The sequence below is a fragment of the Tursiops truncatus genome, chromosome 10, assembly GCF_011762595.2.
Source record: "Tursiops truncatus isolate mTurTru1 chromosome 10, mTurTru1.mat.Y, whole genome shotgun sequence".
Classification (NCBI taxonomy): Eukaryota; Metazoa; Chordata; class Mammalia; order Artiodactyla; family Delphinidae; genus Tursiops; species Tursiops truncatus.
This window is the reverse complement of record NC_047043.1, coordinates 50,763,511-50,779,103: the sequence shown is the minus strand read 5'-3', so window position 1 is coordinate 50,779,103 and position 15,593 is coordinate 50,763,511. Positions and strand designations below refer to the sequence as shown.

The 15,593-nt window shown below is 48.3% G+C and overlaps 1 protein-coding gene across 1 annotated transcript in view; it reads right to left on the bottom strand.

Moving 5' to 3' along the window:
- CMTM8 (CKLF like MARVEL transmembrane domain containing 8) overlaps positions 1–3,276 on the bottom strand; it is a 92,174-nt gene extending 88,898 nt beyond the window's left edge. Inside the window, exon 1 of the mRNA XM_033864527.2 lies at positions 2,227–3,276. Within this exon, the coding sequence (XP_033720418.1) occupies positions 2,227–2,373 (147 nt within the window). The 5' untranslated portion in view covers positions 2,374–3,276. The remainder of the gene's footprint in view (positions 1–2,226) is intronic.
- Positions 3,277–15,593: the final 12,317 nt, after the last annotated feature.

The window sequence follows — 15,593 nt, the reverse complement described above, 5'->3', positions numbered from 1 at the left end:
AATTTGGGGGGGGGCGGGGGGAATCAAGAACCAGCGATGGTGGGGGAAACTTACATTTTTACCCGTAGAACCATGACTCTTTAAAACTTGTGCATATATAGACGTGTTAAAAATAAAAACCCGGGCTTCCCTGGTGGCGCAGTGGTTGAGAGTCCGCCTGCCGATGCTGGGGACACGGGTTCGTGCCCCGGTCCGGGAAGATCCCACATGCCGCGGAGTGGCTGGGCCCGTGAGCCATGGCCGCTGAGCTTGCGCGTCCGGAGCCTGTGCTCCTCAACAGGAGAGGCCACAGCAGTGAGAGGCCCGCGTACCGCAAAAAAAAATAAAAAATAAAAAAATAAAAAAAAATAAAAACCCAACTCTAGTAGTAATAAGGACAATTTTTCTTACATATTTTTCCATTTTTTTCAAAAAACGTATTGAGGGGCTTCCCTGGTGGCGCAGTGGTTGAGAGTCCGCCTGCCGATGCAGGGGACACGGGTTCGTGCCCCGGTCCGGGAAGATCCCACATCCCGCGGAGCGGCTGGGCCCGTGAGCCATGGCCACTGGGCCTGCGTGTCCGGAGCCTGTGCTCCGCAACGGGAGAGCCCACAACAGTGAGAGGCCCGCGTACCGCAAAAAACAAACAAATTTTAAAAAAAGTATTGAAATCGTAAATTATACATGCCAACATATCAACAGTGGTTATTTCTAGTAACGCGATTGTGGACCATTTACATTTTTTCTTTCACTTTCCAACTTTCGGAAAAAGTATGTAACATGGAGTTTATTGACCATAAATCAGAAAACAAGAGGTGTTTTACTTTAAGCCTGGTCCACATCCACCACAGGGTAGAAGCCCCATCTCTGTCATTTTAGCTTCTGCTCTTTCTGCTGGAGCAGGGGAGCCTGCCAACTCCTTCATTCACACAGCAAATATTTGTTGAATTCCTATAAGCCAGGCCCTGCACAGTGATTCCAATACCCAGCTTTTTTTTGGATCTCCTGAAGGCCTCAATGCCAGCTGGGGGAACCAGCTGGGGCATGGGCTAAGCCAACACTTCAAACTCCTCGTGCACTGGATACACCTGGGATTGATTCAGTTGGTCTGGGTTGGGCTCTGAGGCTCCGGAGGAGCAAGCAAGCTACTTGATGTGCACAGGTTTTGCTGAAGGTTTCTCAGAGGAACCACTGGGGTCCTCAGTCACTTCGGCACCATCATGGCCCCATATAGGCTAGATTTCAATCCCACAAATGTTTAAGTGAAAGTATACGAGATACAGCAAAAGGGGCGCTGCTTAGACAGCTGCAAGGGATGCCCCTTGGCAGTTAAGAGCAGGACTCTGGAGTAAGGCAGGCCTGGGTTTGAATCCCACCTCCACCACCCCCAGGTGCGACCTACGAGTCTCAGTCTCTTCACATGTAAAATGAGATAATAATTAAAGCTACATTCACAGGATAGGGTTGTTGTGTGGTACATGAGAGCACGAAGGCATCTAAAGCGAGACCCTGGCACAGGATGAAGACAATAGTGGCAACCACTAGCTGTTAACACGGCCGGCGTCCTTTCTCGGCCACGATGGGACCTAAGGGGCGATCACTCGACCTCTCAGCCTCCATGTCTTCCTATGGAGAGGAGAAGGCACATGTCCGGCCTCCTCCCCAGGAACGTTCTGAGTCTTAAACCAGGATGTGCACAGCACCAAACAGGAGACCCTTTGGTCTTCAAAGAGCACCAGACAGGAGACCCTCAGATTTTATTCAGTAAATGTCTCCTGATTCACCTCGATTTTACTACCAGGGAGATAAATTTAAAAAAAGAAAAAGTCTTCTCCTCTCCTCTGATCTTCGTAAAGTTTTTCTTTTAGGGAAAAGGCCACCCAGGTAGAGAGCAGGCAGATAAGGGAGGCGCCAGGTGTCCCTGACACTCATTAACACAAACTCAATGCCCACCAAGCATCCTGCTCTCAGAACACACCACGACCACAGAGAGGACCCAGCAAGTCGAGTTTCTCTCCAACGGACCTCCCAAGGGTCACGACCGTCTCCCCCAAAAGAGCCCAAGGTGATGAGACCTCGTTCAGAGAGGGGGTCTCTGAGTTCGGCACCTGGGGATGAAGAAGAGGCTGAGCAAAAATGATTCCTTCGAAGCCCTCCCGAGCATGTGAACAAGCTCCCAGGCGAGGAGCACGGCGCGGGGCCCACCTGCGCCCCTGCCCCCAGCCCAGCCCGCCTGGAGGCACTCACGATCTCCGCCACGATGAGGAGTCCGGGCAGGGTGCGGAGGAACTCGCGGTCGTAGGCGAAGCTGCTGCTGGTGGTGGAGAAGTTCTCCGCGAAGGAGCTGGCGGTGGTGGTGACAGTGTGCGAGCGGGCGCGCTGCGGCTCCTCCATCGTCGCGCCCCGGCCGGGCCGGCCCCGCCTCGGGGACCCCCGGCGCGTCGGGGCTGGCCGCGCGGCCCTGAGCCCGGGACACCGGCGGGGGGGGGGAGGGGAGCGCGGCAGCGCGGGGCCCAGGGCGCGCAGGGGGCACCGCCTGGATCCGTCCGGCCGCAGTGCGTGTCCGTAGAGTGCGCGGCCTCCCCTGCTCCTAGGCGCGCGGGCTCTCGGCCTGCGCGGGGGCCCCGGAGCAGGAGACCGGGCGAGGGGAGGCCGCCAGCAGCCAAGGGAGGCGGCGAAGGCCGGGCGGAGGGGAGGGGGCGTGGAGAGGGGCGGGCGCGCGGTGGCGGGGAGAGACCGCCCCGCGGAGGCGCCGAGGAGCGGCGGCCGCTTCACCTGTTGCGGGGCTCACGGACGGAGGGCGCGCTAGCGCGCGCGGGGCGGCAGGCTGCACGGAGAGTTGGGGCAGGAGGGCGCGGGGAGTTGCGGGAGGGAGGGAGGGCGCGGGGAGTGGGGGAAGGGAGGGCGGGGGTCGCGGCCGCTCCGCCAGGCCCCGCCTCCCGGGGGCGGGCTGCCGTTAACCTGTCTCCTTCCACCTGGCGGCGGCCAGCCCTGGGTCCTTGGACCCCGGGGAGAGCCAGGCCTCCGGGCCCTGCGGCTCCGGGAATGGAGGGTGTGGGGAGGGGCGGTGACTCTAGGGGCGTAAGAGCGGCTGGAATTACGATCCGGCCGGACCTTAGACCCGAGATCGATGCGAGGCCGCCGGGACGGTCCAACCAGAGCTTCTCCCCCTGCCGCTGCTTCCGCTGCCGAAGCCCGGCGTGATTTCTTGCCCCTCCTGCCAGGAACAAATTTGAGGAACCAACTTTTTCGCCGGGTTTGGAAAGCGAGATGCTTCTTGGCGCTCGCAGTGGCTCGATCGCCGGGATCCGTGGAGCCTCGGGGCCGGCACCTGGCCCGGACATAAGAGCGGGGAGATATTTGGGATCCCTGGTCATGATGAATCAGTGTCCCATAACCCTCGGGAGGAAATGTTGGAGGAAAGCTTGAACGGTGTGTGTGTTGTGCAAACTGAAGTTTCTGACTAACGGGCTGTATTTTCCTGGGGTGCGGGAGAGGATGAGGGAGCCCCACACAGTGAGGCAGCTTGTTAGAGGGTCGGGCTGACCCGAGCTCCAACACCGGCACTTGCATTTCTCAGCTGTGTGACCAGGAGCAAGGGCCTCCACCTCTCTGTGCCTCAGTGGTGCCATCTGTAAAATGCGTACATGGGCGCCTTGCCAACAAAAGCATCTTCATGGCGCTCTCTCCTTTTGCATTGTGAAAGGATGGCAAGAAACGTTCTATTTTATTCAGAAACCCCCAAAAGGAAAGGAAATAATCCTTGTTCACAAATAAAGCGTCGCTCTGGAGTCACCGCATCTGTCTTATCCGTCCCAAGACACGTTTAAAAAAGATCAGAAGGGACATTTTTTGCCACAATGTCCTATCAGCTGAGCAGAGAAAGCAAAAACTATTGCATACGATCTAATAAAACAAAACAAGGAATTCGTTTCTTTTAGTCTAGGGCCTACTCAGGAGGACCTCAGGGAGTAAAAAGTTAAGGCTTCAAAAGCATTACAAAGACGACGATTTAGAGAAATTCCATCTATGAGCATTTGCTAAGCATCTTGGGCTGGTGGGTGAAGAGAATAAGAAATATAGCCCTTTCTCCGAGAGCAACGGTTCCCAACGTGTGGTACCCGGACCAGCAGCATCAGTATCAACCAGGAACTCTCAGAAATGCAAGTTCTCAAGCCCCTAGACCCACTGAATCAGAAACTCTGAGGGCAGACGCCAGGAAGCTGTTTTTGAACCAGCCTTCCAGGAGACTCTGATACATACTGAAGTTTGAGAGCTACTGGTTTAGAGAAACCAATTTTGCAGCTGTGGAAATAAGATACACACATGGAATGGCTGGAGAAGCTGTCTGTGGCAGCTTCTCCTGCATGTGGCATCATGCAGGACATTTACCGAAGGCAGGAAGGAAGTCGAAACAGCTCTATTTCTGTATTACAAAGGGCAAGCCCTTCTCAGAGGCCAAATGGATTTCAAAACTCAGATCTTTAATTTAGAAAGGTAAAAATGTACATATAGGGCTTCCCTGGTGGCGCAGTGGTTGAGAGTCCGCCTGCCGATGCAGGGGACACGGGTTCGTGCCCCGGTCTGGGAGGATCCCACATGCCGCGGAGCGGCTGGGCCCGTGAGCCATGGCCGCTGAGCCTGCGCGTCCGGAGCCTGTGCTCCGCAACAGGAGAGGCCACAGCAGTGAGAGGCCCGCGTACCGCAAAAAAAATAAAAATAATAAAATAGCAACCATCTTACTCATGAATCTGTGGGTCAGGAATTTGGGCGGGGCTTGGCTGGCAGAGTCTTCTGCTCCGCAGGGTGTTGGTTGGAGTCATTAACTCAGCTGTTTTCGGCCGGTGGCAGGGCAGGTGTGGAAAGGCTGAAAAGCCTTCACTCACATTCTGTTCACTCCCTTTCTGGCACTTCAGTGCCCCTCTACCTGGCCTCTCTCTCTCTCCATGAAGCTTATTAGGCTTCCTCATAGCATGGTGGGTTCAGAGTAGTTGGACTTCTACACAGTAGTTGGCTTCCAAGAGGGGAAAAATAAGCAGAAGCTGCAGATCTCTTAAGATCCAGCCTTGAAATTTCTGCCACATTCTATTGGTCAAAGCCAGTGATAAGGGCAGCCTGATTCAAACAGAGGGGAAATAGACACCATGTCTGGATGAGAGAAGCAGCAAAGGACTGTGGCCTTTGCTTTTAATCCACGGCCTTTCATTTTTTAATCCATTAAGTGGGATAAAAAAAGACAATGAATAACTTCACAGCATAACTTCACACCAGGTTAAGTCGTATGTTTCTACCAAATACATTTTCTGCAAACTTGAAACTTTTGGTTTTCAGCTTCTTAGATTTCAGAATTACAAAGAAGCAATTATACACTGGTTGTTGACAAATGGGCTGCTCCTTTCCAACTGCTGCCTAAATTCAGGTGCTCATCTTCTGCCTGGAAGCCTCCTGATGGGATGTCCATTCCTCCAATGACATGTTTATACAGTCCACCCTTCATCTACTTGCAAGAATTATTGTCCTGAAACCCCAGGCTCAGATCTGGGTTAATGTCCCACTGTGCACACTATAAAAGCCACTAGGAGGTGGCACACCTCATGCTTCCAGCCCTTTTCCCAAACTGCTCTAGAATGCTTCCCATTCCAACTCCAAATACATTTTCACATGTCTCTGTAGGTGTGACCACTTTATGTCCATAACCAGCTCTTCTCAGCCTAGAAAGCCTCCTATCTTCACCCACAGCTCAAATCTACATCCTTTGGGCCCATTTCAAAAGCCACCTTTTCTGTGATTTCCATTAGATTTCCATAAAGCTTATTCTTTTCTTCTTTGCTTTAGAATTCATTCATTTTACGCACCTCTCTTTACAACTTCTTGAGGGACTATGAACTACCCTTCTTTATCTCCCTCCCCACCAGAGGAGGTATTGAATGAATGCTGAAACCCAAACTTTATTCTTTTTTTTTAATGTTGATGAAGTCTAGCTTATTTTCTTTTGTTGCTCATGCTTTGGATTTTATATCTAAGACTCCATTGCCAAATCCAAAGTCATGAAAATTCACACCTGTGATTTTTTTTAGGTGATTAATTTATTTATTTTTGGCTGCATTGGGTCTTCGTTGCTGCGTGCAGGCCCTCTCTAGTTGTGAGCAGGGCCACTCTTCGTTGCAGTGCGCAGGCTTCTCATTGTGGTGGCTTCTCCTGTTGCTGAGCACAGGCTTTAGGCGCACTGGCTTCAGTAGTTGTGGCACACAGGCTCAGTTGCTCCATGGCATGTGGGATCTTCCCAGACCAGGGCTCGAACCCATGTCCCCTGCATTGGCAGGTGGATTTTTAACCACTGCCCTACCAGGGAAGTCCCCCAAACTTTATTCTTAAATGCAGAAAAATATCAGAGGAAGAAAAGGTAGGCCCTGCCCTCCTATAAAAGACTTCATGCAGAACAGAGCTTTGAACTGACTTGTAGGAGGTATCTAATTCATTAAAAGGGAGGAGAAGGTGGACAGGTAAGAAAGACATCACCCAGCCTATAGGAACAGGCGAAGCGACACCACAAGTGCCAGCATGAGTAGGCCAGGTACAAAGAGATACAGAGAAATCTAAGGAGATCTGTTTGCATGGAAGAAGGTTCTCGTGTGGGTTGTTGAGGGTTTATACAGAGTCTGAAATATGGTTTCCACTAGGCCATATTACCCAAGAAGCAAGCTATGAGATGTAGCATTGCCAAGAATCCGTGGAGCCCAGGCCATTCCATAGGGACCCAAGGCTCATCAATAATTCAGTGAAAAAGTGGACACCTTGTGACTTTTACCTACTATCTGAAAGAGGACCAAGGGACATTCTCATTTATAAGAATTTTTTATAGATTCATCTAACACTCATTTCTCTTCATTATTATTCTAGTTTAAAATTAATTAATTTCAGGCAAGAATCATCAATGGATGTTAGAATTAGTGAGTGGAAGTATGATGAGAAAAAAGGATATTTACATCATCTCTAAGTATCTCCCCAGAAGATACAGTTTTCCCTTTGAATACTTATGAATTCATAAGTAACTCTGCAGTAGGGAGACCTGTGAGACACCACCAGATGTCAAAGTCAGTATTATCAGATAGCGTGTACCTCCTGATCTGACGCATCAAGGAGAAGGCAACATCACTTCTGTGGTCTTCTTATCAAAATGAATAACCTGACTTCAGTCATGAGGAAAGAATAGACAGACCAAAATCAAAGGACATTTTGTTAAGTATCAAGGTCATAAAAGACAAAGAAACACTGAGGAATGGTTCCACACTTGAGAGCCAAGTGCAAGGTAAAATCCTAGATGAGTTGGAAAAAGAACCTCAGGGGACTTCCCTGGCGTCCGGTGGTTAAGACTCCATGCTTCCAATGCAGAGGGTTCGGGTTCGATTCCTGGTTGGGGAACTAAGATCCCACATGCCGCTCGGCCAAAAAATTAAAAAATAGAATAAAATACATGTGAATTCAAAAATATACAATTAAAAAAAAAAAACACCTCAGTGAGACAGTGGGGGAAATCTGAATAAATTTTGTAGATTAGATAACAGCATTGTATCAGTGTTAATCCCATGATTTCAATCTTGATACTCTTGTTATGTAAAATGTTAATATTTGTGGCATCTGGGTGAAAGTTTACAGAAAATCTTTTTTTTTTTTTTTGCAATTTTTTTGGTTAGTCTGAAATTATTTCCAAAAGTTAAGAAAATAAAAATAATTATTTATAGTTGATCACAAATAGGGTTCTCTAGTTCCAACTGTAGTTCAGATTCTCCAAGCACATTTGATTTTGTAGTTTATCCACCCCAGAACTTCCTGTCTCCCCTCCTCTTGTTATTAATGTGTCTTGTAGGGAAAGCAGGAGTTTGGCTTAGAAGTGAGAATGTTCTTTCACTCAGTCCTGAAAGCTACCAGTCAGTCTGGTCTGTCCTCAACTTGAAAACAGGCAGACATGAGGCCCAAATCCATTCACCAATGAAGCTGTAGGTTTGTTTGTTTGTGTTCCAAGATGCTCTCTCAGTTTGACCAGAGGCCTTAAGTCCTCTGGGGTTAGCAGATAAGGTCAAACAAGTAAATGTATCAGCCAGTTTTGTTTCAGAACGGCTTCTTGAATTGTGGTCTTCTAACCAGATACACTTGGGCTTAAAATATTAACTTTGTAGAAGGTTCTTACCTCACACAAAGGAGTCCATTCACTCCCATTTTCTTGAAACATATGATCACCTGGGTCACACTTTATTTTTGTGTTTTAGTTTTAGAAACAGGGACCAGAAATATTTCACTTTCCTCTTACCATAAATCCACATTTGGGAACCTGGAAATGCAGTGAAATCAGCCCAACATTCAAACTCAGTTGAGGGACATGTAATAGAGAATGGTGGGGTCTGTGGTGAACAAGAGCACGAATGCTCTAAAATGGCCACCTGGGTTTCTACCCCACCTGATTGCTACCTTGCAAAACTTTGGGCCTAGTATTGCTAAAAATCCCAGTTTATTTATTTTCAGCCACACAGCGCAGCTTGTGGGATCTTAGTTCCCCGACCAGAGATCGAACCTAGGCCCTCGGCAGTGACAGCTTGGAGTCCTAACCACTAAAATACCAGTTTTTAAATATTGCCAGTTAACGTCCATTATTTTAAAAGACTGTATGTGTCACCTTTGTGGGCTGAACAACGAATCTGAGAAACCATCAGTTGGCATCACCTGATTCAGGCAAAGGGGGAAGGCTCTCTTCTCCCTTCCCAGCCCCCTCTCCCTCTCCCTCCCCCTGGGAGGCCCTCTAGAAGTCTGAGAGGGTGACTCTGAGGGTGACTCTGAGGGTGGAGGGGCTGGAGGAACTACTGAGGAGAGAGAGGTGAGTGAAACGTGAAATCAGTGGAGGGGTACTTAGGGTTGACCAGGGTTCTCTGGAGCCGAGGAAGGTTAAGAGTGGGAAAATTTAGAGGGGTTAAGAGTCAGCTGATTTAGAACTAGGTGTTTAGAAGGTGTAATAATAATAACTAAGTAGTAATTAATTTATCATTGGCTTATTTTGGGTCAAGCACTGCCTTAAGTTGAATTCTATTTGATTTTTTAAAAATCTTCTTGGGACTTCCCTGACAGTCCAGTGGTTAGGACTCGGCGCTTTCACTGCTGAGGGCCCGGGTTCGATCCCTGGTCAGGGAACTAAGATCCCACAAGCTGGGCAGAGCCAAAATAAAATAAAATGAAAAATAAAAATAAAAAATAAAAATCTTAAGGGTCTTGATCTCAATGAAAAAGATGGGCTCCCCAGAGTTCTTAGCTGCAGCCATTGGCTCAAAAAACATTGATCTAATATCTACAATGTGCTGTGCTCTATTGGACTACACAGCTCTGTACGACTGTCCCTTCCTTTACTGAATATGTCATCAGAAACGGGGAGAGAGCAGTAAATGAGTGATGAGTGGGATCCCTGCCAGGCCAGGGGTGGGCCCAAGGTCAGCCTGCACAGTGGGAAGGCAGCATGGTCATCCTGGGGACCAGGGACTGTTTCTTCCAGCAGCAGACATTTAACTGTTTTCAAGGGCCATTCGAAGTTAACTAAGCAAAGAATCGGATAGAGGAGGAAATTCCAGAGGAAGGACACAATTCCCCCATCAGGAAGCACTGGCTCGGTGTGTTTGCTGAGATATATGGTGAGTTGGGTTTTCAGTCCACCTGGCTGTCCAGGGTAAAAAGCAATGGGCCTGCTCCCTCTCCATTTGGTCCATAAACATTAATTACACTGTGCTTGGTCAAAGGGGGAGATGGGGAGAAATTCCATCAATGAGCATTTATGAAACTCGTTATCATACCATACCCGCTCCTGTTCGAGCCACTGAGAGCTGCAGGGGTGCATGTGTGTGTGTGTATGTTATCATCTTCCTAGAGGAGTGAATAAAGTCAAGGTCAGGTACTTGAGGCTCTCGTGATCGTCAAGCTTTTTACTTTTTCTGCAAGTACTTTACAAGCAAGTAGAAAATTCAATTGACGATACATATAACATTTCCACCAAACCAAAGCTCAAGAAGAGGACTGGGGGCTTCCCTGGTGGCGCAGTGGTTGAGAGTCCGCCTGCCGATGCAGGGGACACGGGTTCATGCCCCGGTCCGGGAAGATCACACATGTCGCGGAGCGGCTGGGCCCGTGAGCCATGGCCGCTGAGCCTGCGCGTCCGGAGCCTGTGCTCCGCAACGGGAGAGGCCACAACAGTGAGAGGCCCGCGTACCGCAAAAAAAAAAAAAAAAAGAAGAGGACTGGGAGGTGGGGGGGTGGGTACCGTTCACTCCCTCCCGAGGGGCAGCTTAGTTGACCCCTCACACCAGGTCCTAGAGTGGAAAATGACTGAGGTTTGTGGAAGGAAGGGCAAGTTTTCCTGCAGCACCTTGCAGGGGCCCATTTATCACATTCAAACAATATAACAGCATCAATCACAAGCAAATGGAAACTCTGGAACGTGTCAGAATGAGGCCCACGCGGCTGGGCACTGGATTCAGAAAGGAGACCCAGTGCGTTTGGAGGAGCCGCCCTAGAAGTTCCAAAAGCGGTAGGAAATCGGAAGCAGCCGCTGCTAAAAATGCCCTGTGCTTGTGAATATTGCTTTGCGGAGGCTCCATGGGCCTCACCTACAGACTTTGCTTTGTAGGACTGAAAAAAATTCTAGGCTCTTATAACAATCGGAAACAGAGGTGAATTTGAGGGTCCTGTTGCCAACACCTTTTAATGAATAAAAGTTAATTAATGCTAATGAATAGCGTTAATTAGGTGCCCACGAGCAAATTCCTCTGACCCAGGTACTGGATGAGCAAAGACCTGTCCCCACATAGCTGATCACACCCAAAGAAGCACCAGGAACCTTCCCAAATGAAATCAGAAGCACATCCAAAAACTGGATGGCAGAGATAAAGATCAGAGCCATTATACCCACAAGTGTCTCTCCAGAAGACTCTGGAGAGGTACGCATTAAGCAAGCAATTTACGGAGTGGGTGTTTGCTTACCAACTACCTTTGCTTTAGAAAGAATTAATTGGAGGGTTTGTTTATAGATGATTAACTGTTTGACTGAAGAGACAGGATGCTGAGAAATTTAAAGGCAGCTAGGATCTTTAGCCAAAGAGTCCGAGAAGCACCAATGAAACACCCCATTTGTACAAAGAGATACATTTAAATGCATTCTTGAAGAGTTGCTGGCAAATAAAAGGTAAAATGTATTATGGGGTTGCCTGTTTATAATGCCAAGAATCACCCCCTTGTGTATTTGTCTTGGAATTCCCACGTCAAATCCACTTTGTTCACAGGTAAGTTGCTATTTCTTTGCCCGCAGCATGTACTTGCCTTGGATGGTGGGGGAGAGGCTCCAAGCCTGGGTAGCACGTCCACATTTGCACAAGCCCAAGTCATATTAACATCAGGCTTATTAACGGATGGATGACAAACTGCACTTGGGTTTCTCCCCTCCCTCGACCTGGTGAATCTGTAACCAGAAAAGCCAGTTAGGTCTCCTGGCACAGTCAGGGGTGGGGGCTGACTGTGGGATCTGTGCTTTTCGGAGGGGAGCATCCTGTGAGAGCTTCGGAATGTATTATAAACTCACTGACCTCGAGAATGGAATTCACCACGGACTCCTAGCCTCGTGCGTGGAAGCTGATAAGCACGCAACAAGATCTGAGGCGGGAATAGAGTAAAAAGAAGTACTTTTCATAAAACCACAGTACTGTGGGACCTCTAAACAGGTTGTCACAGACAGTTGAGACAGCGCTCGGCACAGAGCCTCATACGTTATTCTTATTTTTAATTATTATTATTTTGGCCTCGCCGCACAGCTTGCAGAATCTCAGTTCCCTGACCAGGGACTGAACCCAGACCAGGGCAGTGAAAGCGCCAAATCCTAACCACTGGACCACCAGGGAATTCTCACGTTATTATTGTTATGATGATTGTCTCCATCTCTAGGAATGGATCATGTCCACCCCATCACACAAGGAAGAGTTGACATAGGGTTTCTAGGCCCAAATTGGAGATTACAGTCGCTTCTCATCAGAAGTCTTTTTACAGGACTGATTTTAGCAACTCTGACATGACAGAGACTCTAGCTGTCTTCAGATGTCCCCTCCTTCCTTTAATAATAGAACTCTAGAGTTTTAGCAGGGCACACTGTCACCTAGTTAAGGACATTTCCCAGCCTCCCTCAAAGTTAGGTGTGGCCATGTAGCTAAACAAATAATAATAATAACAACTTACAGTCTCATATGTTTCAGGTAACTATTCTAAGTGCTTTAGATATACCAACCCATTTAATTTTCACAATAACCCCATGAAGGATTAGGAAACAGAGGTGCAAAGAAATTAACTGGCTTGGCCAAGACCACAGATGGTAAGTGGTAGAACTGGGATTTCAATCCCAAAATCTAGCTCACATTCAGCCCAGTGGAATGTAAGTAGAACTTCCAGGCCTGCCTTCAAAGGGGAGAGGCTCACTCCCCATCGCCCTGTCTCTCCTTCCTACCAGTGGGAAATTGCCATCTTAAGCCACAAGATGGAAGCCACCTGTTGAAGATGGCGGGACAAGATGAAAGGATGGGTACCCAACACCACAGAACCCATCAGCCTGATGCCTTATGCTCAGCGTGTTAGAGGAGAGAGAAAGAAATCTTTATCTGATTTTAACCATTGCTATTTGGGGAGAGAAGGGTTAGGGTTAGGTAGTCTTCGTTACAGTAACACTGTAAGAACATAACCTAACGAATCCACCTTAGGTCAAGAGTGAAGTCATGGAGGGAAGGGAAACATGTCTTGGAGCACCTACTGTCTTCACACATTGTCTCATTCATTCCCCACAGAAGTTCTGCAAATAGGCATTGTTAGCCCATATTTGGAACGAGGAATCTGAGGCTCAGAGTAGGTAAGAAACTTGCCTAAGACCACACAGCTCATAGATGGATGGGCTGAGATTTCAAGAAACCTTCTCCAAAGGCCTCTTTCCACTGTTCCACAGTGATGCTCTGGGAAAAGTTGACTCATTTATAAGATGCATTTCTACAACATCTGTAATGTGATCAATACCCTTTTATGAGTTACTCCTCAAAGCAATCTGATCAGATTGGTGCTCTTAGTTCCATGCTGTAGATGAGAAAACAGGCAAGACAAGCAATTATACCCCCAACATCCACAGAGGGCTAGATTTAGAAGCCACAGCTGCAGAAATTCAAGGCTGATGATTCCTCTATAAAGAGAACAAATTTGAGAAGCTAGCAGTCCTTATTTTTAAACTTGTGAAGTGTCTTCTCATTTTTCAGGAATTTTAATGGTGGGGGATAGAAGGTCAGTTGCTGATGATACAGAAGTGCTGTGTTTAGTATGAGTTTTACAGATTTTTTCCTATTTGACCATTCAAGGTTTGTTGGTCACATCAGACCTTCTGAGTTGCGGGGGACAATTACATAAAGACCCCCCAACCCAGAAGCTGGCCCTCTTCTAGAGACAAAGGAGGTGGTCACCGAGGGTCTCACTCATTCTGGTCATAGAGAGCCTCAAGATGGGAGACCTGGGGACCCCGGGGTCCTCAGTACCACTTTGCCTCTTCTCCTGTTTCGTGCAGGAAACCAGCTTTCTCTGTTCCTGGTCTGTCTGTGGGGATATGGTAGCCAAAACTTCTCTACTCCATTTCTCCTGGGTTAACAAGGGCAGCCAGACCACGCTGGAATCTGCATCTCCCACCCAAATTCCCAGGGAAGGGGTCCAAGAGTGTAGTTTAAGCCCACTGCCTGCCCCCTCATACAATCAACGATGGCCGATGCACCACAACCCTGTGGATTGGGAGTGGGGGGGCATTCCCATGGAAACAGCAGTGGCCAGATGACTTAGTACAAGGGGTCCTCAAATCTAGCTGCACATCAGTCATCTGAGGAACTTAAAAAACTGTCCAAGTCCAATCCCCACCTCCAGAAACTTTGATTTAACTGGTCTGAATGAGATGGAGTATGGAATCCTGGCATCAGTGTTTTGGGGAAAGTTCCCCAGGTGACTCTTTGTAGCCATAGTAGGGCATTTGCAATGTATCTTAACAGCAAAGAGGAACATTTTCAGGAAGATTTTTAAGCAGGAAGCTGTGTGTTCTGAAAAGCTGTTTGCTTTGATGTGTCAGTGGCTCCATTCCTCTCTTAACGTTAAAGAAACGTCGGAAGATCTTGCTACGTGAAGAGTGGTCCCTAGACCAGCCGCTGCAGCAGTGGCACTGCAGAACCTCGGGCCCTGCTCAGACCTGCTGGACTAGACTCTGCATTTTAACAAAATCCTGGGTGCTTCCGTGCATATTAGAAGCACTGCTTTAAGCCCCTGGTTCTCAAACCTGGCTGCACATTGGAGTCACCTGGGGAATATTAAAAACTACTGAGGCCAGGCCCTACCCCCAGGGATTCTGATTTAACTGGGCTGAAGAACAGCCTGGGTATTGGGATTTTGAAGAGCTCCCCAGATGACGGTAATAGGCAGCAAAATTTGAGAACTATGGCCTTAAGAGTCTTCCCTTCCCACATTCCCCACCCCGCTTCTCGCCCTGTTTCCCAACCCCGCACCCGCCCCGCCAAAAAACAAGTAGGGGAGTCAGATCCTACTCTGTTAGGATGGTGAATTCCAAGAAAGCAGTTTTCCTGCTTTGTACAATTTGCTGTAGGCTTAAGGATGGTAAACAGCTCCAGGCAAAAATACAGCCCTAAAGATTCGACTTAAACTTTTACAAGAATTGATTTGGAGACCGTATGCCTGTCCAACTCTCTACCCTTTCCCTCTCCAGAGCCGTACCCCTAGGTGTCAGCCTGGAGTTCTCTCCAAGCCACTGCTTGAGGGCAGGGGAAGGGGGAATAAATATTAGGCTTCCAAACACTTTGGTGTCCACAACACAGGAGAGAGTTTTTTTCTTTCTTTCTTTCTTTTTTTTTTTTAAGTGGGCTGCTCAGTTTATGCTTTGCCCTGCTCTGAGCAGCTGAACTGAAAAGCACTCCAGAGTCCATCAAGCGGGGCAGACAGCTTGGGAGGGAAATAATGGAAAACCATAGCAGAACAATTGTCCTTTTATACAAGGTGACTTTCGCTGGGGGAGGGGACTCTTTTGTTTTATTATTCTCCAAATTAGCCTCACAGGAAAGGGTCTGTGCTCTCCCCCGAATGCCCATCTCCCCAATCCTGGGCTTTTCTTTGTCATCTTTCAATCTCCCCAACTCTGTAGTTTTTCTTTTCTTGGGAAAGAATCACGTTTCCTAAAAAGGGTTGAGGCAGATGTTGAAACTCAAAACCAAAGAACTTAAATCTGTAGGATTTCAGGAGCACTAGTGACCGATGAAATACGGCAGGGTAGAGACAAAACTGAACGAACAGGGAACTGGGTCATCTCCCCGATACCTGGCTCCAAGAAGCAGCCACCTGGAACTATGAAAATATGCCACGGTTCCTTAGATCTTCCTGAACCAGGTCTTGAAGTCGAAGGGTAACTTCCAGTGTGACAGGATGGGTTTGTTGGACTTTGAGTTTGCCTCTCTAACATCAATCATACCCCTCCATGATTGTGGGGTTGCCAAGGTGGGAGAATGAGCCTGACCCCACCC